This window comes from Botryllus schlosseri, chromosome 1 (assembly GCF_051294905.1).
Source record: "Botryllus schlosseri isolate E-star chromosome 1, Bs_hap1, whole genome shotgun sequence".
NCBI classification, from domain to species: Eukaryota; Metazoa; Chordata; class Ascidiacea; order Stolidobranchia; family Styelidae; genus Botryllus; species Botryllus schlosseri.
The window spans coordinates 17,126,112-17,148,844 of record NC_137236.1 but is presented as its reverse complement, the minus strand read 5'-3'; the positions used below and the strand labels follow the sequence as shown (position 1 = coordinate 17,148,844).

The 22,733-nt window shown below is 39.1% G+C and overlaps 2 protein-coding genes and 2 long non-coding RNA genes across 4 annotated transcripts; 1 reads left to right on the top strand and 3 right to left on the bottom strand.

The window, feature by feature from the left end:
* The first annotated feature begins 197 nt into the window (after positions 1-197).
* LOC145443459 (uncharacterized) lies at positions 198-3,098 on the top strand. Its single transcript, XM_080321430.1, has one exon. It carries the CDS (start codon positions 687-689, stop codon positions 2,502-2,504), a length of 1,818 nt encoding a protein of 605 aa, XP_080177556.1. The 5' UTR covers positions 198-686; the 3' UTR covers positions 2,505-3,098.
* A 2,741-nt stretch (positions 3,099-5,839) lies between these two features.
* Positions 5,840-11,061, bottom strand: LOC145439438 (uncharacterized). Its single transcript, XR_013915212.1, has 3 exons — positions 10,963-11,061; positions 5,994-6,113; positions 5,840-5,932 (listed from the first exon to the last, which is right to left on the bottom strand). It is a non-coding gene; the product is annotated as an uncharacterized LOC145439438 (long non-coding RNA).
* A 2,972-nt stretch (positions 11,062-14,033) lies between these two features.
* Positions 14,034-15,544, bottom strand: LOC145439422 (uncharacterized). The gene is made up of 4 exons (XR_013915201.1): positions 15,416-15,544; positions 15,199-15,357; positions 14,191-14,313; positions 14,034-14,129 (listed from the first exon to the last, which is right to left on the bottom strand). It is a non-coding gene; the product is annotated as an uncharacterized LOC145439422 (long non-coding RNA).
* A 3,521-nt stretch (positions 15,545-19,065) lies between these two features.
* LOC145437910 (protein NLRC5-like) lies at positions 19,066-20,511 on the bottom strand. The gene has a single exon (XM_080315293.1). It carries the CDS (start codon positions 20,475-20,477, stop codon positions 19,086-19,088), a length of 1,392 nt encoding a protein of 463 aa, XP_080171419.1. The 5' UTR covers positions 20,478-20,511; the 3' UTR covers positions 19,066-19,085.
* Between the last annotated feature and the right edge of the window lie 2,222 nt (positions 20,512-22,733).

Sequence of the window (22,733 nt, the reverse complement as noted above, 5' to 3'; positions counted from 1 at the left end):
CAGCCGAAAATAATCGGGTTCATTTCAATAGGCAGATATACTTAAATTGTATACTGAACGGCTCTTCATCCAAGAGCTCTTATCTTCATAAGTTTCCATAAGTTTCATACGTTCTCATAAGTTACATAAGTTTTCGTAAGTCTCATAAGTTTCCATAAGTCTCATAAGTTTTCATAAGTTTCATAAGCTTCATGTTGGCGCAGAATTTCACCCTTTAATGAATTCGCCATACACCACTGCTTCTTGATTGTGACGCATGAATGGTTTGTTGTATTTCAGAACTACACGTGCTTGATTCATTTGGAACAGCGCGCTGTGCTGAAAGGAGTGATATTTGATGTGTATTAGTTACGGCCATATTGTTATAGTTAGGGTTATATTTGGCTTTGATGTGTATTTAATTGTCGTATTTGATTGTATTAAGAATTTGGTATAAGTAATTCGGTCCGCTGTTTTATCGCTGGGAATTTGTATCATCAAAAAACCGTACTTCATTCAAGAAGACGCGTGCTTGACTTACAATCGAAGCGTAGACAGCTGACAGTGCAACGTGGTCGTGTACCCAGAATAGGCTTCAATTTTTGCGGTTACATAAGTTTTTTGATGGTCATTACAAGTTTTGATGGTTACTTCAACATCGCCACACAAAGCAAACGGCGCACTAAAAGTCACAAAGAAATGTCACAATGGAACCGTTCGTTAATACAACCAGCTCCAATCAACAAATGCCAAATGAACGTGGGATCGACGCCCTGATGTTATCTGGGTTTGTGGAAAGTCCAAACAAACAAGCAATACACGCCAAAGCCTACGATCACGTCGCGACGGAAGCTGCAGCACGCCCAAATGAAAGCAGCTCGAACAACCAATGCAATACAAAGCCAAGTTCGAGTTGTGTGTCTGTTAGCATGGCCTCCGTGGGAGCTACAGCACGACCAAATGAAAGCAGCTCGAACAACCAAAGCAATACAAAACCAAGTTCGAGTTGTGTGTCTGATAGCATGGCCTTGGTGGAAGCTACGGCACGACCAAACGAAAGCAGCTCGAACAACCAATGCAATACAAAGTCAAGTTCGAGTTGTGTGTCTGTTAGCACGGCCTCCGTGGGAGCTACAGCACGATCAAATGAAAGCAGCTCGAACAACCAAAGCAAGACAGAACCAAGTTCGAGTTGTGTGTTTGATAGCATGGCCTCGGTGGAAGCTACGGCACGACCTAACAAAAGCAGCTCGAGCAACCCAAACAATACAAATCCAAGTTCGAGTTGTGTGTCTGTCAGCATGGCGTCGCGTAATGTGAAAGGGGGCGTCGAAAGTGTATTGCAAACCAAAGGCACTTTTCATAGGACAGCAACCAGATCAATCTCGAGGGTTGGCAGTCGATCCAGTTTACAATCCAAAAGTCATGTTAGTCAATCTTATGGCTCAATATCATCAAAGTCTACCTCAGCTGGAGGAGTGAAAATAATTCGAAAAGAAGCAGTTCTCGAAGCCAGAACTGTCACAACATCTCAACGGCACACATTGGAGAAACAACAGCTGATGTTGCGTCATCAGCGTGATGAAGAAGAAAGAATACAAAAGATAGAAACAAAAAGAGAAGAAATTGCTCGGAAAGGAAGAATTGAAGAGGAAAAGCTTGAACGTGAATGCAAGTCCATGGTGGAAATCTGGAGACAAATCAAACAAAGAGAAATTGATGAACTGAATGTGATTCATCAGAGAGAACATTTTGAAATCTCATTTGAACTTGAGGAAATTCGTGCAAAGAGAAAAGTTCGTGACTCTAAGCTTATTATGGCTGCGGCCTCTGGTAGGAACAACGAAAATGCTCAAAATAAAATTCTGCACCAGTCTGTAGAATCTCAAAACAATGTTCTGTTAAATTTGATCCCTAAATCGGTTCCAACAACATATCCTGTTAATATTACGCCTGATCTAATTGATTTTGATAGCCCTTGTTTATCGGGCCAAAGTGATTCTTGTACAATGCCTGATCTGATTGATTTCGATAGCCCTTGTTTGGTGGGCAAAAGTGAACCTAATATTATGTGTGAATCGGAAATGATATCTCAAACTGTTTTTCCCTTATTACCATCGATCAATGCGGAAGCCAGTGAGTTGGCTTCGGAAAATAATATAATTGATAACAATAATTCGGTAATCAAAGTGTGTTATCGCCAACGTGTTCAGCCTTCTTTGATGGCTCTTACGGTACCTCCTGGCTCGCCAGGCAATGCCTGTGAAATGTGTTCGGGAATAATTGATTCGGTAAATACTAAACTTGGCTTCTCAACAGACATACTGCGTAACTTCACAATACAAGTAAATACATCAGCTCGTCTAACTGATGAAGGTCTTGAGAAATTGGAATGGTCAATGTCTTTGAAACATGAATTGACAAAACATAAGCGGCAGAAGTTTTGCGCTGTGAAAATGCATGTAATTGCTACTGGTCAAACAACATCATACAAATTGAAATATCTTGTAATAGATAATGGTTGAATAGCGATCGTAACCTTGAACGAAATTTGCAGAGTCATGGTAGTTTCCAATCCTAGATCTCGACTTACTGAGTTGGATTTGTTTACAATGTAACATGTTTTTGTTATTCATTGCATCACAATGCTTTTAGTGTTGTATCTGGCTTCATGCAATTTTCGAATTGGTTCGTTGCTATGTATACTCATTTGTTTGAATTGGAAGTGTTATTCACAAATTACGGATACGCCTGTGGAAAAATGTGTATAAATTTACTGTCATAAATTTCCCATTTTTGGGGGTGAGATTGTTGGCGCAGAATTTCACCCTGTAATGAATTCGCCATACACCACTGCTTCTTGATTGTGACGCATGAATGGTTTGTTGTATTTCAGAACTACACGTGCTTGATTCATTTGGAACAGCGCGCTGTGCTGAAAGGAGTGATATTTGATGTGTATTAGTTACGGCCATATTGTTGTAGTTAGGGTTATATTTGGCTTTGATGTGTATTTAATTGTCGTATTTGATTGTATTAAGAATTTGGTATAAGTAATTCGGTCCGCTGTTTTATCGCTGGGAATTTGTATCATCAAAAAACCGTACTTCATTCAAGAAGACGCGTGCTTGACTTACAATCGAAGCGTAGACAGCTGACAGTGCAACGTGGTCGTGTACCCAGAATAGGCTTCAATTTTTGCGGTTACATCTCATAAGTTTCATACGTTTCATAAGTTTTCATAAGTTTTCATAAGTTTCATAAGTTTCATAAGTTTCCATAATTTTCATAAGTTTCCTAGCACAAAATAAAGGCACCCCTCCACGTTCAAGTGCTGACGAACCTGGCAAAGCTAGGCAGAAGAAACGTCACGGTTAAGCCGCGTGATAATCAAGCGCAATTAGATTGGTTAATAACGCTAACACCAATCTCTCTGCCCAGCCGATGGAAAGGAGAACAATCGATCTTCTTAATTCGAGAGCGATCAGTTTTTGTACATCAAAGGTGCCGCATCGCTGTAGTGTCAAAACGGTTGCGTTCACTTCTCTCCTGCACTTCCTTCGCCTGTTTCGGCATTGAATGTACGCACTTATGTTGACTGGGGAGTGCTATTCCCTTTAGAACTTTCATGCCCTAATTTAGAGGTTTGGAAAGCAGCAGTAGCAACCATATTTGTGACTGTGCAGTGGTTACCAACCGGATGGAATTAGCCCCTTGGCCCTTAGGGAAAATTTTGTAATTTTTACGGGAGATTTTGATTTTGAATAGTAAACGATTTACCAAATATTTCATGTGAAAACTGTTAAGTACAGTCAACTTGCTATTTCTGAACTTATGTTACTTAGGCGTTTTTTTATGGAAGTATGCTCAAATACAATTCGAAATCTCTTCTTCACTTACAAATTCTACCTAAACTAGTTCAGGTGTACTAAAAGTGCAGTTTGCGAGACAAACTTTGTTCAACCCGCAAAAGCCTCTCATCCAATTTCTGTTAAGCGTTCAAATGTCATGCCGAATCTATCGCAACGGGGCCTCTAGTAAAGGTATTCATGTTATTTTCAAGTCAAGATTTTGCAGATAGTGACAAAATATTCCAACGTCATCGATTCAAGTAAAAAAGATCGCAATCGAACTCGTTTCATTTTTAGCGAACAGCTACCCGATCGAGAAAAACACATACTTAACTTGACGAAATGTTGCCAAAACTGATAGTGGCGAACTCATTCCTGTGCTATAGCATATTTATTCGCAAGAAGGCGAAAGGGGCCATGCCTATAACTCTGTTGTAATTATTCGGGCAAATTCAATTAACCTGAGATATTTCTTTGCGCGCTTCGCGCGATTTAGTGTCACTAGAAAACTAGAAATGAAAAAATAATGCAAAACTACGCTTTATTTACAGAATTGAGTCAAACTGTTTTCACAATTATGAAAGAACGGTATTTTCAGAGTATCGCTTGAGGCGACCCAACGTTGCGCTTTAGGGTACTGCGGAACCATTAGACACATGTATGTCTGTGCTAGGACACATCACGACACTTTACCGTTTCGCGCAAACCAGCCACTCTGCGAAGTAGAAAGATCAACGGTGATATCACCTTAAATCCAAAATGACCGACAAATGTTTACCGAAGTCGTCTATGTCGATATGACTGCACGGCAACGAATAGTCCTGTCCTTAAGATCTGAGCCCCGCGGAACAAATGCGATATGAAGATGGAAATAATCAATCCGTCAAGATACACGAATTTGGAATCTTTGCGGCAGTCTTTAGTCACAATCTTCACCAGAGGTCACGAAGTAACAACATGCCGTAACAAAGTAGTGTGGAGCCACCCGAAACTTCAGTAAAAGTTTTACCTGTGTTGCATGGCTGTCCTAAATTTCCGAAGACACTATTTAATCATTTCGATCAGCTCCAGCTGGAAATATGATCGCGTGCATGCTGTTGTGAATCGAATACACCTCTTTATATCCAAGGCGTTTATTATCAAAGACAAACAATGAAAAGAAACGCAATGGTTTTATACCTAGGCCTACAGCAGACAACGTTCAGATAATTAACCAATCAGGCAATAATAACAAAACCGAAATAAGACGATAGCGATCACCACATATGCCATGAAAGTGCCAATATTATTGACCAAATTCATACATAGACTTAAAAAAAATGCGTGACCAGTAAATTAATACATAGTTGCATACTGATTATCATAGCAGCTATATTACCGATTGGTGCGTGGTAAGCCGACAGATATAATTGTGTTCGCTGCTACATAATATGACTATTGGATACCTCTACGGATACCGTGACACGTGACTTGGTTCGCTGCGGAAAGGGTGTGTGTGTGCGCGTCTGTTTGTGTAACCGTGAATTGTACGTATCAATGGAAATATTGGAGTCTGCGGCGGAACGAAGCTCTCCCGAAGTTGTGTTGATTGGGACTTACCCATTGTTTTTTGGAGGTCGATAAAATATTGTTACGGCCCTTTCTGTAAAAATCGTCTGTATGTGCTGTCTTATTCTTCAGTCAACAGGTTGTTGAGCGGGGAAAATTGTCCTTTGGTAATCATCGGGGTGATTCTTTCTATGGAATATTTTGGCTGAAAAATCCGCCAAAGGTGTCCACGAGATGAAATAATTTAGGAACCATTTCCATAAGTAGCAATTCAGGTGTAGAGACTTAAATGTCTCTGTCAATTTTTCTGGATTGCTTTCATGATAAAGTTAGCCATTATAGAACTAATAAAAAATAAAAAAAATAATTGAGATTGTAGGCATCCTCCCTTCAACGCTACGTACCTTGCTGCAATATTTTCCTTCATTAAACAATCGGATATCGTGAATCCGGAGTGTGAGCCAACTAATCGGAGACAACGTTACTTCGTCAATAACTCCCAATTCAGCAATTTGTGCTGCTTCGATCCATTTTTTAACATCTATTCGTCCGTTCTAAAATGAGTAGCAGACGATTTAATGGCGCTACACTTGCTAAATCTTAATTACAAATGACCTCTATTTTGTGTGGAGCAACAATACAATGAGAGACGGGGAATTTCAAGCTTCGAAATGTATTTCGCCATAAATCGGCGTCAAATGATCCGAAATCAACCTTCATCCATAGATTTGATATCTGAAAATAAAAGATTAGTATATCGGTTAGATTACTATGCAATGCATATAGGCCTATTGAATGTGCAGAATATGCTTAAATAAATACTCTCTGTCTATTTGATAAAACATGACGAAACATAGCGGAATCGATGGGGTCGATTGGCTTTAGACATGTGGTGGATCGTTCTCACAATGCCGAAACGACACACCGAGCAAGGCGTAGTTACAATTCGTGCAATTTTTATCGAAGTTTGCTCAACTATTACTTCTTCCTTATTCACAGTACCGAACCAGGTGCATTTTTTTGTGAAAGAGAATGGCTTAAGTGTTATAAACAATTTTCTTTCTAAATATAATAGTTATCGTTTTTGTGACATTTTTATTTGGCTGCGATCATACCATGAAGTCATTTTTGCCAATAAACCATATCAAATATCCGGTAACTTCATTTTCACTGGAGATGCCATTGCTTTGCTACTCATTCATGTAATGCTATTGCCTGCCGGTCCTTCTCTAATATTGGTTCTGAGCCTCTCATGACCCACCTCCCTACGGCCTTCTCGAACAATACAACGTTATTATGCAATGTTACCTCTATGCTGCGCACGTACGCAAATGCGCAGTGCTGACACGGTTTCTGCGCACACAAAATCATTTCTGAGGCTCACACACAGAACACGAACGTGAATATCACGTTAACACCATCCCCACGTAAACATTCCAATCTAACGTAAATTCAGTCCGCCATGTGCACCAATTGAGGAGGGTTCGCGATAATTTTGTAAATCGAAGAAGTAACTGGGTTTAACAATGTCACTCTTACCTGGAACTGTGAGGGCTAGGCATAACGATTCGTGCACTCAAATTCGAGATAAGAATTGATTGTTATCATTCGAGTGGAGTAGTTAGAGCAGGGGTGTCAATTAGGGCTGGGCACAATGATTCGAGTACTCGAATCTGAATCGAGTATTAATTTTAATGATTCGAGTCGAGTAGTAAAAGATGATTTTTTCGAGTATTGAAATTATACGCTCCTCGCAACTCAAAGTTAATTTACTAACGATAATTATAGTTTTGGTACTATTTTCCACCCAGGAAGGCTTGAAACCTTGATTGGCTGTGTCGCAACATACGAGACATAGTACAAAGCTACGAACGTTACTGGAAATAACACATTTCCGAAGTCACCATCATCCTACAACATTGCCAAGAAATGGAATGAAGTCTGTATGGTCGAAAAAAATACAAAATTATCTTTAATGTGACCGAAAACAGGCATTATGTTCCTTGTGGTGGCATAAAAGGTACATATTTGAACGTTGACACAGTGCATTCTGTTGTGACGTCATAATGAGCGATACTCGAATACTCGACTCGACTCGAAGCGAAATACGTGATTCAGAATCGAATCACTCAGGTACTCGATTTTGCCCAGCCCTAGTGTCAATCATACAACACGCCGGCCGCATCCGGCTCGTCAGATGATTTAATACTCATATGCCACATTTTAGCCATCCGAAAGTGATGTTGCGGTTTCAATCTAGGTACCATTAGGAACATGCCAATGTCATTAATCACAGAGGCGAGAACACCAATGCGAAACCGTGTTATGTATGAGGTACATGGACAATGCATACGTTGCATGAAGAATACAATTAATAATATATTTGGTCGCAACGCTGCATACCACTGAATACCTATTCTGTTCTCCACCCAGTCAACAAAAATGTGTACATTCAATGCCGAAACAAGCGAAGAAGGTCCAGGAGAGAAGTGTACGCAACCGTTTTGACACTACAGCGAGGCGGTACCTTTGGTGTACAAAAACTGATCACTCTCGAATTAAGAACATCGATTGTTCTCGGCTAGAGAGATTGGTGTCAGCGTTATTAACCAATCAAATTGCGCTGGATTATCACGCGGCTCCACCGTGACATTCGTCTGCAAAGTACGTGAGCACTTGAGCGTGTAATGATTGTGATGTCATAAGTCATCGGATGTTGTTTACCGCTGCACACTTGGTTTGAATTATATTCCGTTTATACCGGCGAATTGTAGCGTTGGAAGGCAATATGAGTGAAGTACTTCGTTAAGATAAGTTCAGCAAGAGATATTTCGGGCTATTAATGACATTCTCAACATACTTGCTTAGATGTGTATTGATAGTCAAATGGTGTTTCGGGTAACATTTCAGTCAGACTAACTTAGGGTTACCATATTTCAGAAACTCAAATTCTGGACACTCTTTAGCGCCTACTAGTGGATTTCAAAATGAGTCATGACGTCACACTAGCAAAGCTTTGCTCAGAGACCAGAGGTGCTGGTCACGATCCGGTTCAGGAGTATGTGGCTGTGCGATGTGTAACCGGGACCGAAAGCACATGTTTACAGCCTCCTCCCGTCCAAATATACAATGATTTTGAGCCCACACTATAGGGTAATCGATGCAACTTCTGGGGGGGGGGGGGGTGCTTGCTATATGAATCCGGTTTATATATGCATCTGGTCGTAAAATTATTTTAATGAATTCTGTCAATAATATTGGTCGTTCCATATATTACTATACAGCTACTGCTCTCCGCCCACAAGATTACAGTTAGCGTTAGCGCTGGTGGAGGATGATGAGTTCGAAGATACAGTTCGAAAAAACCTTTTATGGTCGCGACTTCGTCTCCAATTTGAAAATATTCCGTGGCCGAGATCAAAATTTGACGAGCTAATTACTAAAAGAAGTCAGCACCTTTGCCCAGACTTACTCACGGGCTATTTTGGAAGCTGATTACATTCCACATATTCGCAAACCCCAGAATAAAGGCCGACGACCCCCCGTTTGGAACCACTATCTTTGAATAAAGCATTCAAACGGTTTTAACGATGTCTAGGAATATACCGTTCTCCTATAATTACGATTGCAATTAGGCTTATTCCAGTAAATGAAGGTTGTTTTTATTGATATTTTATTGCAGATTTGGCGAGGGTGGTAGTCTCCATATTAAAATCACTAGATTTGATAGTTATTCGCGCGCAGCGCGAAGAAAAATATCATGCATCAGCATAAATATTTCCAAAAAATATTGTTTTTATGCTGATTTACGAAAAAATTATGAGCCTACGAAAAGTCTTCAAAATTCCGGACATTTGGCATATTTTAGAAATTCCTCCCGGACGCCAGTTTGAACAGTGAAATTCCGGACATGTCCGGGAAATTCCGGACGTATGGCAACCCTAGACTAACTGCTGTTTGCGTTAGGCTTCTATAATAGAACTTAATGTATATGCTTACAGTTTTCCGTGGCCTGAAATGTCAGGCGGCAGTGAACAGCGTGATACTTGTCAAGTTATTAGTGCTCTGAGCGTAATGCGTACTACCGGTCCGTTGATATTTCAATGCTAAATCGAGGAGGAGTGTCGGTACCCCTCACCGGATCTTGGCGTGTTGTGGTTATGGTTTTGACATCATTTTTCAGTGCATTCATTAATGTATGTATATTAACATATCTTTAATGTATGTACGTTAGGGCTCTTCAAAAATGACTTTTTTCTCCAATCACACTGGCTACTTGATAAAATTGTTAGGTTACCTAATTCGAGCCTACACATCCAATTTGGTTCAATTCCATCCAGTAGCCGCATTGCTACAGAAGAAATGTTTCGATTTATTATATAGGCTACAAATAAATACCGAAAAATTTGAAAATTTTCCGTTCACCCCATGACAGCGGAGTTATTGCGGTTGAAAAATTTGGATTTGAATAAAATAGTATTTACGGTGAGCACCACTATAATAAATAATTAAAGAATTGGTTACCGTAAATACTATTTTATTCATAATCGAAATTTTTCGACGGCAATAACTCTGCTTCTACTGGTTGGAATTTAACCAAATTTGGTGAACATCGTTTCTATAGACAACCTAACACTTTCAGGAGGTGACCAGAAAATTTTCCAATTTTTTGATATTTATTTTTATATAATATATAGAAACTTTCTTCTCCTGTAGCAATGCGGCTACTGGTTAGAATTGAACTAAATTTGGTGTGTAGGCTTGAATTAGGTAACCTAACAATTTTATCAAGTAGCCAGTGCGATTTGAGAAAAAAAGTCATTTTTGAAGAGCCCTAATGTACGTACACTAACGAAACAGGGGATATGCTCAACCCATCTAGTTTCTCTGTCTGCAGTATATGTGACAGAATTTACAATCATGGATGTTCGCTAAAACGGTTTGCATTTCAATTGTTCAGCCAAATACTCTATTTTGTAATAATTTCCGGTTAAAATTTGTGATATTCTTTTCAGTTAAAAGAGCTTCTTGGAGGTACATAACTTCAATATACAGTTAATCTACGAGTTATTTTGTAGCTATATTTAGCCTTTACGATGAAGACTTAAGCCACGAGGTGATTGCGATATGCCCATATATCAGTGTATAAGTCAGTGTTATCCACCGAAATTGATCTTGGTATCTTTACTGATTTTATATTCGTATGAGAGGCACTACAAAGGCCTAGAAACAAGATTTCTTTTATCAGAAAGTATAAGTAATTATCACAGATCGTATTTCGAAAAAATCCTTAGGCAAGTTGTCTTGCAGGCAAAAATGCCTGACACTTATGACAAGTCGCTGTCAATTCATATGAACATGAAAACGAGTGTATTCTACGCCGAATAGAGCGCGATGTATAGCTCCGTATGTGGGAATTGTTGATGTTGATTTTCATAACTTCAGGCAATTTATATTGACTTCCGATAGGATTAATTTTGCACCTCTCACATATATGACCAGAAGCCAGAGTGATGAGCTATTGTATAAATGTGCAATGTACATCCTGCATAAAACGAATGCTTCTTGGGTATGTATTATTCACCTTGCCCGAGAAATTCGATGCAGTTAATCTTTGAACATCTTCAATCCGAAGTGAGCACGACTCAGTCGACTCTAAAAAAACTTCGTTTGCGGCGTAAGAATCCGCAGACTGTGCAACAGATATCCACGTATCCACATCGATTCCTTCCATCTGCAACGCAAAAGAAGTATTGCCTCACATATGCGATATTACCTCAAATTTTATGTCGTATCACTTTTGCTGCTTTTGGTACCAGTACGTAACAGCAGTTTACGGTAAAAGACATCCGTTCAAAAGCCTGCCTCCACGTCTTTCCATGTCCTGATTCGTTATCTGGTCTTATCCATAATTTGTTGATCTAAATAAAATCAAAAACATCATTAATGCCTGGATGAATCAAGCTCTATTCCTTTGCAAAATCAATTTATGTCGATTTCCTGCAAGCACCGTGGCTAAGTGGGTTATGGGGCTACTTATGTTCTCGCATCTTTTAGGAGGATTTGTCCACTTTTTTTACTTTTCTGAAAGAGTCCACGGAGGTCACCCAGATATCCTCTTTTTTGAGATGTTGTCCTCTTTTGTTGTGAATTTTTGTTATATATAGGGCAAAATTTGACTGAGATACAATCAATCAGCCCGGACATAACGCTCCGACGGCTATTCAGGAAGCTAAGTCGCAATGTCGACCTTTAGTTTACTCAACCAAGTGATAATGGGAAAAGACTGTATTTTCGGAGCTGGGCTAGAAAGTTGACCGTTTTCTAGTCAACCGACCACAAAGTGCCGAAAATTTACTATTTTTTTCAGAATTCTTCTCTGGTATTGCAAGTCTGAAAATTTAGAAAAAGTGTACTCTTCAGATTTCAAAAATATGGTAACCCAACTGTTAGTACCTATCATTTTTTTGCAACAAATTACGTACATTAAACGATAGGTCTGTAGCGATTCTCATTTATACCTGTCTCGACTAATACTTTGAGAAAGACAAGCCCCATAACCAATGCTGCTGTCGGCGTCAGATAATAATCGGCTGGTGGGTTTCCCTAAGACTAAATTAAATGTAATTGCCACGCCAGTTCGTGATATCTTGACATTCGCAAATTTTCGGAGGCTGTATACGAGATGTTTCCGGCCAGTAATTTAGAACATCGATATTTCCTAACGTCACTCAAGACCCAAACCCATGGAGAACAATGCGTTTGCCTGTCTAATGTCGAGATATGGGGATGGGAGGGAAAGAAATCTCATATTGCGTAACTCCAAATCAAATCAGGCGCTTCTTCAATACGCCCCTGGTCAAATAAGTATTCTCCATGATACCAATAAATGTTTTCCATGAACACCACACAAAAATTTATGAACGTCCATATTTATTGTGTTTTGGGTTGGGGATAGGCACATTCGAGCTGTGGTTGGAGATATTAGGGTTTGGGGTAACATAGAGTAGGGTTCAGGATGACAGATATTGGGGTTGGGAGTGAGGAACATTAGGGTTGGGCTGGGAGTTAGCGACGTTGGGAGCGATGTTAGCGATATTATTGAGGTTGAAGGCCGATTAGGGCCAAGTTTGGGTTGGGATACCCCAGGATTAGGGTTGTGGGTATCGTAAGAATAGAGTTTGAGGGCTGGATGCGATACTCTAACTAAACCCTAATGTCGGTCACCCCGAACTCTAATCTTGGGATACCCTTATCCCAACCTCTCAACCGCAACCCACCTTCGGCCCAAATACCCCCTCTTCTAAGTCTGATATCCCCCACCTCGAACACTAATTATGTCCTCCACAACCATAACCACAATGGAACCCTAATATATCAAGTCTAACCCGAAACGCTAAAATAAAAATTATTTTGACGTTTATACATTTTGACGTGTTCATAGGAAACATTTATTGTTGTCATTTGCAATACTGTTCCACTCTAGGGTTTATATCGAAGAAGCGCCTCGTACCATTGTGTGAATCGCTCCGCAATGATCCTCTGTGGAAACTCCACAGAGAGGGAAACAGTAATTCATTGTTAAGTTTACAATATTACCTGCCCTACTTCTAACAGACGACCATGCTATTGACACGTCATATAATTCATATAATCCTAGTTTGGAAGTAATCTAATTTCAATAATCACCTTGCCAGAGAAATTCCATGCCAACAAATTCAAAATATCTTGAATGCGTAATGCAGTCATCTCATCTGCCTCTAAGATAACCTCTTTTACCACGTAAGGACCAGCGTTTTCTGCAACAGAGACCCATGTTGCCACATCGACGACTCCTTCCATCTGAAGCACGAAAGAAGTTATGTTTCACATATATTAGTGGAATCAATTTCACTTTTACCGCCCGTGGTACTCGCACGTAGCAAGATTCCACCGTAAACCACATCCGTTTAAATGCCCCTTTCCACAAACTGTTGCGTACCGATTCCTTATCCGGCCTTATCCACAATTTGCTGATCTAATGATATTCAAAATCATAACTGATGACATATTGTATCAAGTATCTATATATACTATATATAGCGATATATGGATTGATATATGATATGAGCTTACATGTGTGAATGCTGTAAATTGGAATAACCTAAGATGGAATCCCTTATAATTATGCAATAGATAAGATTTGACAGATCTGAAGTAATGATTACTATCGTTGCTTTGTTATAAACGGTGTTTCGACTGAATTACTCATTCTACATCAGATGGATCCTCCTCATATTTCACAACTCTCAACCCACTGGTGTTGCAGCTGTGATACGTACACCATTACACTATGTCTCACTACATACAATGAGGTTCGATTGGGATCTAAAATAAAGGCCACTGAAATATTTGAAATTGTTCGATTCTAATACAATTCCGACGACCAATATGGTATAATTATGTGGCAGCGAAGGATGTTTGTTTCAAAGAACAGTAAAGGTTACTGCTTGCAGCCTGTTTATGACAACGCCTCGGGTGCGTTGAAAATTGTAAAAAGAAGCACCAACGCTCGGATTGCAGAATCTTACTCCTAATAATGATAATGAAATGATAATTTACATTTCCAGAGAAGTCTAATTCATTCAATTTCAGAAAATCTCCAATTCCAAAGATAGTTCCATCATCGAAATCCAAATAAACTTGATGTACTGTTCCGACATTCACGGAATTTGCCGCAGCTACATATGTTTCCACCTCTATTTCTGCTACCTGGAATGGGGCAATGTAATGTATCGCGTATTTTATTATCTCTGATATATATTCATGCCACCTTTTTAACTTCTGGTACTTTAACATAGCAATGCTCTACAGAGAAGCATATTCTTTGAAACACTTGCCTCCAGATGTTTTCATCAAATGATTCTTTGTTTAGGTATATCCATAATTCCCAAATCTGAACAGATTCAAAATAGCTGATTGTTGAAGATGTATTGTAACAGATCCCTGTTATCGTCCAACCATGAAATGTGTATATCTCGTAATCGAGAGACATCCTGTTCTAGAATAATTTGCCTCTAGTATAAAACTACTGATTCTCTCGTATCAGTAGACTCATATTGCTACTTGTAACAACGTCTGAAATATATTCGTATATCTTGCGTATATCTGCGTCTTGAGAAGACCTAACCAGGATACAGGATTCCAGGTTAAGTAGTCAGCCAGCTAAACCTATAGTACTTTGGTTAGCTATACTTCTACTCCCAGGAACTATACCTATAAGAACCCTGCAGTATGTTTAGTACAGTAACGGAGTCATCGCATCGTACAGCAAATATAATAATATTTTTCTATATATTGATGGTATAAACGGATTATTTTCACGAGATTCAGGTTCTCTCTGTGATTGTGGGATTTACCAAAGAAAACTTACTGTTTATGGCATTCTACTATGTGCTAAATTAGCCGTAGGCGCGCCATCACCCTATATATATGTATATATTGGAGATTTGCAAGGTGAGTGCAATGTTTAGTGGTGATTTTTATGCTGCCAGCGCCATGCACAGAGTGTTCCCAATTTAAAATGCAAAGAATTTCAACCAAAGATGTTATAATGAGCTGAAAAATTGTAATATATGAAAAAGGTTCACACTGCAAGGTTCGTTTGTGAACGTGAAGTTTAATTTATGAGGTTCACAACAAAACGCAAACGCGAACCACACGTTCACACCATCCCTAATATAGACATGGAAAACTCATCGAAAGGCACACTACCTCACTCCACTAGCCTACTATACCACCTTCCACTTTAGGTAAGAAGATATCGTGACTGCTAAGTTACCGTTCCACAAAAATTCAACCCGATTAATCTTTCAATTTCTTCGATTTCGTTCATTCGAAATGACACAGGTTGATCCGAATGCATAGATACCGCTTTAACGGTATCGATGTTCGCAGATTCAGCTACCTCAACCCACGATTTGAGATGAAATATGTCCGTCTGTACAACGAAAATACCTAGTTTAAAAAGCATTATTCCAAATTCATACTAACTTCACCTTTTCAACTCTGGGTAGTTGGACAGAACAATGATCGACGCCCAATGATATCCGTTGGAAAATTTTTCGCCAAAGTTCTTTGTCGAATGATACTTCATCAGAGCTTATCTTCAATAGTTCAATCTAACGAAATATGAAGAGTTTAGTCAACACATTGGTTGGACAAGATGTGGGGATCAATAACGATATCATTAGGGTCCTTCCGCTATAGACTGTAACGAAATGCCTTCCCGCTGATATTCTGTTGGGTGCGAATTTTTATTACTCTCAACCGGCTTTCGTATATTGTAAGCTGTTGGGATATCTGTTCTTTGCATACACCGAGGTGGTCAACGTAGTAACCGACACTACACAAGTAAAAGTAGAAGTAACGCCGGAATTCCTACTCAAGTAGAATAGGAGTGGTGGTTCACAAGTAAGTAAGTCGGTATTCTACGCTTATTTTTGTCTACAAAACTGAAAACTGTCGAGTAGAATTAGAAATAGTCTGAAAAGTAGTGTGAGTAGGCAAAATCTACTTCGAGTACTTCAAAAAGTAGAGGTACTTCGTTACTGCCTACTTCTATTCTGTAGATTGTACAATGTACATGTAGTCAGTACATACCTTTGTCGAACTCAGATCAAGAGTTGATATTTCTTCAACTTCTCTAATGTCCAGTTGAATATTTTTCAGATTACCAATTTCAATTCGAGAAACATTCTCTTCCGTGGCTTTTAAAATTTGCAAAACCATGTCTTCACATTTCTAAAAAAATAGTTGTACACTGTAGCGTATTAAGCACTCGAAGTCATGATATTTTTCCTTACTAGTCCATTGACAGGTATATCAATCAGCAAAGTAGTAACTTCTAAACTTTTGAAAATCTCCTTCCAACAACAAATGTCTGACCAGCTTGTATTGTTTCTCATATCAAATCTGTCGATCTTGGAAAAAAAAGATAATAATAATATCTCATGTTGGTTGGAACATGACTTTTTGTGAAGATTGGAAGACTTCCCATCTTTTTGGATAATAGTCAATTCTGTCTACATAAATACTAAAGTCCTTCCGCACATATGATTCAGTGCTTATCCATGTACCATGGATTTAACAATAGATATATCTATAACTCAGTGCTTGGTTATCTCATCTGTTCTATAAAGGAAAATAGTATCTATTCTATTGAACGCCTATATTCAATTTATAAGTAATTGCGGCTATTCTGAAAGTCTGCATACCGGTGAGTAATATTCAAGAAAGAATTTTAAAAATCAGGATGTAATATAATATGATTATTTATACATGGAACATCGGGGATGAATTTCGTACAGTTACGGACGTCTAAATAAGCAATTTACCTTGATAGACTGTCTCTTCGTCTCAGCGGCTAGAACACTCAGCAAATGGTCATCAATGTTACAATTGTTGAATGATAATGATTTCACTCTCCCGAGATTTCCAATCACCCAACACAACATATTAAGTACAGCTGGGGTCAGTGGATAATTCGAGAAGTCAAGTTCTTGTGCGTAGCTTTCTAGTATTTCGAACGCCGATGCTTCTTGCAAAGATGTATAAATGTCCAGTTTCTGTGCTGGAGTAATATCATGTTCCAGTTGAAACTTCAAATTATTCATCAGATATTCCGCTTTAAGTGGCAAATCATCTGTTCAAATATGGAAAACATATAGGGAAAGGGAATGAGGTTCATATTTCAGTTAGCGCGAATCAATTACGTCTGTTTGAGTTTGTTACAGGTCAAATGCGCAAATTCGGAGTTATTGTTTCGACCATACCTATTTCATTGCACTTTGTATACTGTGGGTTGATTACGATTTCAGAGATTTCTTTTATCTACACTGACGTGCATAGCATTGTACAACATGTTTCATATGCTAGGATGTGATGAATCTGGGTTTACAGCAGGGGCGCGGGAGGCTCTCAGGGGGGGGGGCGAAAAATTGAACAGTGTTTGTATAAATTGTGACTTAACATGTGTTTCACAACCATTCTAAAAAGACGATTGGTGAAGATTAAACTTATTTCGTATTCAAGAAACCTTGCAAAACTCTAACTCCAGTAGTCGCGCTGAACAGAGTATACGCTGATTTCAAATTCATTTCAGCAATTTATTTGATATTGTCCGAAGATTTAGAGCAATTCCCACGAGTAAATCATTCATTACTTCATAGCTCTGGCAGTCGCCTAAAGCTAGGTGCGTTTGGTAGCTGTTTTTAATAGCTGGCGAACTGCACTGCCTAAGACAGACTTAGATGCAATATAGGTTGCCCGGTTTCGCCCTCAATTAGGCTACCCTATATCAACACAATTTAATCCAATTCCAAAGCTGATCAAATTTAGCATGGCAGGACAGAACGACGTCGTTCTGTCTGTAGTCACTACCAGCATTAGAATTAGTCCCAGTGCAGCCTACCTTAAAATAAATTGATGTCCTGTTCTATGATTTTTGCTATTTTCAAACAAATTTGGTGAAATTTTTCAGAAATATAAAACACTCAACAACTGAAATTTCGAGACAAACTTGACGTAAGATATACCTTATGTATACTATTAGATCAGGGGTGGGCAACCTGCGGCCGTCGACGCCTAATTCTATTAGTATCTGTTGGAGGCCATAGCCATGCAAATTGAAATTACGAATTCACTCCCGAATTTGAGAGATTTTAATTATTCTTGAAATTTTCTTCACGCTCCACGAAATTCAACACGACTTCATTTTTCGACTTTAATACAGTAGCGCCCTTCTCAATCTGAGCCGGAATGGGATTCGTCAAGAAATAACAGCATTCAACAAAGTGACTAATAACAATTGGCCCACCCAATGATGCATTACCATTTATAACTTGCCCTAAATTTTCGAATTTACTCCCTTCGTTAGCTCTACCGGTGAATCTGATCACATGGGCTGAGAAATGACACATATTTTAGAGTAATATGTGATACCTCTACTATTAATTACGGAATTCATTCATGGCTCTGCAAAATTTTCACGCCCCGCTCGACAATATGCAAGCCCCACAACGATTCAGAACATTGCAACTCGCGATTTCGATGCGTGCAATAGGCAGTTGTGAAACGTAGAATAGTCCGGAGTTCACAAGGAATGTATATGGACAGTTTAATATAGGTTCAGATAGTTCATTGCGGCTATGCCCTAGAATGTGGCCTTAGGCTACATAAGTAATCGATATGCGGTCTTGATTATCAAAAAGGTTGCCCACCTCTGTATTAGATGATGTTTTTTTTTTACATGACGATAAGTGCATGTGGGGGGCTCATGTCCAAAAATGTTGAGAACCGCTGATTCACAGGCTTTTATAGTGAACAATGGTAGCGAAACTATCATTTTCGTTTATCTCTTTTAGTGACACGGAGCGTATGGGGTGTTATAAAAAATCATCTCTCACTAATCGGCTCTAATCAATAAAATTAAAACTCGATTCGGACTTGAGTATACTTTAATCTTTGTGCCCAGCGCTAAATGTAAGCTGTACGACTTTTGTTTGAATGCACATTGGACAATGAGCTTAGTGAATTTGCATACGTAAATTACATTAGGTTGTATCGATCGGCCCTGGCGTAATCAGCGTTGGACTATGCTTTTCATGACTGCAAATATTGGTTTCATGAATTCAATTGCGTAGCATACATCTTGACTCGAATAAAATACTAACCTTGCTTTAGAATTTGAAAACCAATGTTAGCTTTCACGCTCTCATTTTTCAGAATACCACTGGTGAAATTGCGAACAATGGCCCAGTAAGGTTTTTGGAATTCGTGATCCACAATTTGCTTGAATTCATCAAGTCTCATTCCCACGACGAAAAGTGCTGCTAACACTTCTTGAAGGGTTTGATGACAGAAGAAGTATTCATACATCCCAGCAAGTATTTTCTGGCCGAGAAACGTCTGACCCGGAACTTTGATGATAATGTCACTGATCACTTTATATTCGAGGTCGTATTCAGATAGGTCATCCTTAGTGAATGTTACCTTTTGGTTCATGGTACCATTGAATGCCATTGCTTTCAACTTGCTGATGACCTCATGTACGTCGACGTTGTCATCTAAGTTTCTCGTATTCTCGCATTCCAGGAAAATTTGTATTATCGTGACCATCACACCGGAAGCGCAGTTAGGGGGGTGCGATGGGGACCGTTTTCTCGTGATCATATAAAATACCAGGAACAATGGTGTCAGACACATATAGTGCATTGCAGGATTGGATATCTTCATTTCATGCCAATCTTTTTTTGCATTTAGACCCATCAATTCGCAATACATTTTCTCTGCTTCATCTTCACTAAATCCCACTAAAGCAGCTATGAACTCGGGACGCATCTCTCTAGACAAGCGTGCTACGGAGTGTTCCCTGGATGATATGATAATAGGAACATTTGGTAAAAGATTTCCTGCCAGTATGTTACCGAATATCGTAGGTGTGCTTGAAATTTCCCACGACTCTATTCTTGTGTCGCATATTGGGTCCCATGTAGCTTGATCCAATCCATCGAAAAACATTATAATTTTTACTTCTCCATCGAGTATTGCCTTGAGGCCATATCCAAGCTCATGGGCTGACAACTTGGTTACGCGAGGACTGAATATAACATTAGCTAAAGTAACGTTATCCTGATTAGGAATATCTCGGATATTCATGTGCAGTACGACATCATATTGTCTAGCTTCATTGCGGAAAACTTGACGAAGTTTCTTCCATCTAGAGGGTTCGTCACTCTGTAGGTTATTTGCAATGATCAATTGCTTTGCTAATCTTTTCATCATGATGGTCTTGCCACTTCCCGGTTGTCCAATAATAGCGCACGGGCCCACGTGTTTTTCTTGGATGCATGCTAGACAGGCTTTGTAATCCATGAAGCTGCCAGTTTTAGGGTTGCAATGCGCACTGAATCCTTCTTGTGGCAAATATGCACCGTGGTATAATTTGAATCCAGTTTTCAGTTGCGGATAAAACTCAGAATCTGGTTCGGATAAATCTTCATACGATTGTAGGACTTTACCCTGCACATTATTCCACGAGAATCGTCTGATTTTGTCCATAAATCTGGCGAAATATTTTCCTGAGCAGAAAGATTTTTTTCAATGATCCATGCCCACAATACAGTATCGACTATTTAGCCTGAGACGTACTACCTGACAAAGAACTCAATCCGTAATGCTATATATTTCACGGAAAACAATCCCGAATTAGCAATTGAGGGTGATTGTTTTTTTTTTTCATGTGAGTTGCTATTAGTGCAGTGAAGTCAAATTAGGATTTTTATTATATTTTGTTCTATCGCTGTATATGAATCACATTTATTAGAGTTCTGTGACAATATTTGGAGGCCGAGTTTTGGTAACAGTACTGTCAGCAGGTAGACATGGGGTGATACCTGCGTCAAATCGATATCTATTACGAATAGTTTTTAATCGCGTGAGTATGATTATGATCGCGACCACAGCAAAAGATCGCTATAATGGATTATTGGATTACTATCACATGTAATCATGATTATTTACGATTACATAATTTTACTACCTTTGATCTTCAGCGTAAATATTACAAGGCAAAATAACGACTGCGATGGCACTTCGTTTTCTGCAATATCAGAAATTTTGGATCACGATCACGATCACTTGAACTTGCACTTCCCGTCACTCGCTGCATCACAGTGGCAGCAAGACAGGAGATTATATAACATAGATAAATCCTATATCGCCAAAATATATTCTCCCTATTCTGGCTTAACTGTCGCTACCACAGTGGTTTACTAACATGTGGAACACCTTTGCTAGATTGAGATTATGAGCTTACATCTTCGCAAACTGTAGCTGGGTTACGTAGGCTATGTGCCATGCAACCAAGTAATGATACTTGAATTCAGTTAGGCATGATGGTTTCTGGTAACGATGATTCTTTATTATCGGATATTGGTTACCGATAAAAATGCCATTAAGGCAGGGATCAGGAACCTTTTTCGTCCCAAGAAGCATATTAACCCAATATGTTCCATTTTACGGAACTAAGAGCCATACATGTTAATCAACTGTGACGTCACTATAGAAAGTTAATGACGTCATCACAGCACTAATTCGAACTCACTACATGGCATTCGTAGTTAGCGTCACATTTTCTATGTAAAAATTTCTACTTCTTATGTTGGTTGCCTTATTTGAACATGCGAAACTTGAGTTACATAGATCTTTTGCTAGTTTCATCTTTTTAAATGTATTACAGTGAGACCCATATGATATTTTTCGAAACTTGAGATAATTACCATCTATAACAGACGTACACAGCAGTTGAAGTGTGAATCCACTCACGTCAGTTATATATGATATCATATGCTCGTCTTGATGCTCATTTTTATTTTTGAGAACTAATGATCACATAGGTTAGTGGAGCCAAACATACAGCAGTACAATACCCATGACATAAACTGAACATGAACATGCGTGAGCAATGATGAGGGCAATTTAAACAGGTTTTGGATAGCAGATATGACGGGTTGTCAAACGCCTTGGCTAATTATTGCGTCACAAATATTAGTTCTTCATTGCGTAACGAATTATCCGCACATAGTAAATAGATTGTACATGTACATGTAGTACAGTGATTGTAAGAACACCCGCTATGTATGCATCATGTTATCAACCAGACATGGGGTGATTACATTCGGAAATTTTTTATCATTCATGATTGAATCGGTCAATATGATCAGGAATTGCGTATATATTACTGTCAATTATTTATCCTCTCTCTGCTCATGTATTCATATTTGCCGGTAAAGCTGAGTGAGCCAGTGAGGTGTCTTGGAAAATGTAGGGCCCGTTAATAATTATTGAACACTATCGGGTGGACCCGTGGGTATAATGACTTCGTTACGTAATGAAATTTCGAGGCCGGTCTGCTATGTCAAAAAGTATTCAAATCGCCCATACGTACTAAACTAAAAGACGCACACGATTTCAAATTGGTATTCCTGCACTGGCAATTAATTTTTCTCTGCGAGATGGCATTTTTGTGGGGTTCTGATTGCCAAGACAGGAACATTTGGCGCCAGTCATTTAGGCGCCTATGGACAATTAAATATATATGTATATCGTATATATATCGAAGTCGGTCAGCATAAAGGCAGTCCTTTTCCGCCAAGGTTTTCTCGTTCTGGAACACTTCTCGGAGTCGCATGTTACATGGCCTGAAACTTCATATGTCTTGGTGCGTCATGGTGTGACAATGACTGACGCAGAGATGCCCATTTCTATAACTCATGCGTAATATTTCTTGGAGGAAGGGTATCCAATAAGCAAGAA

Bases quoted from the DNA above. Each gene is read 5' to 3' on its own strand.
- LOC145443459 (XM_080321430.1), top strand. From the start codon at position 687: ATGGAACCGTTCGTTAATACAACCAGCTCCAATCAACAAATGCCAAAT.
- LOC145437910 (XM_080315293.1), bottom strand. From the start codon at position 20,477: ATGGACAAAATCAGACGATTCTCGTGGAATAATGTGCAGGGTAAAGTC.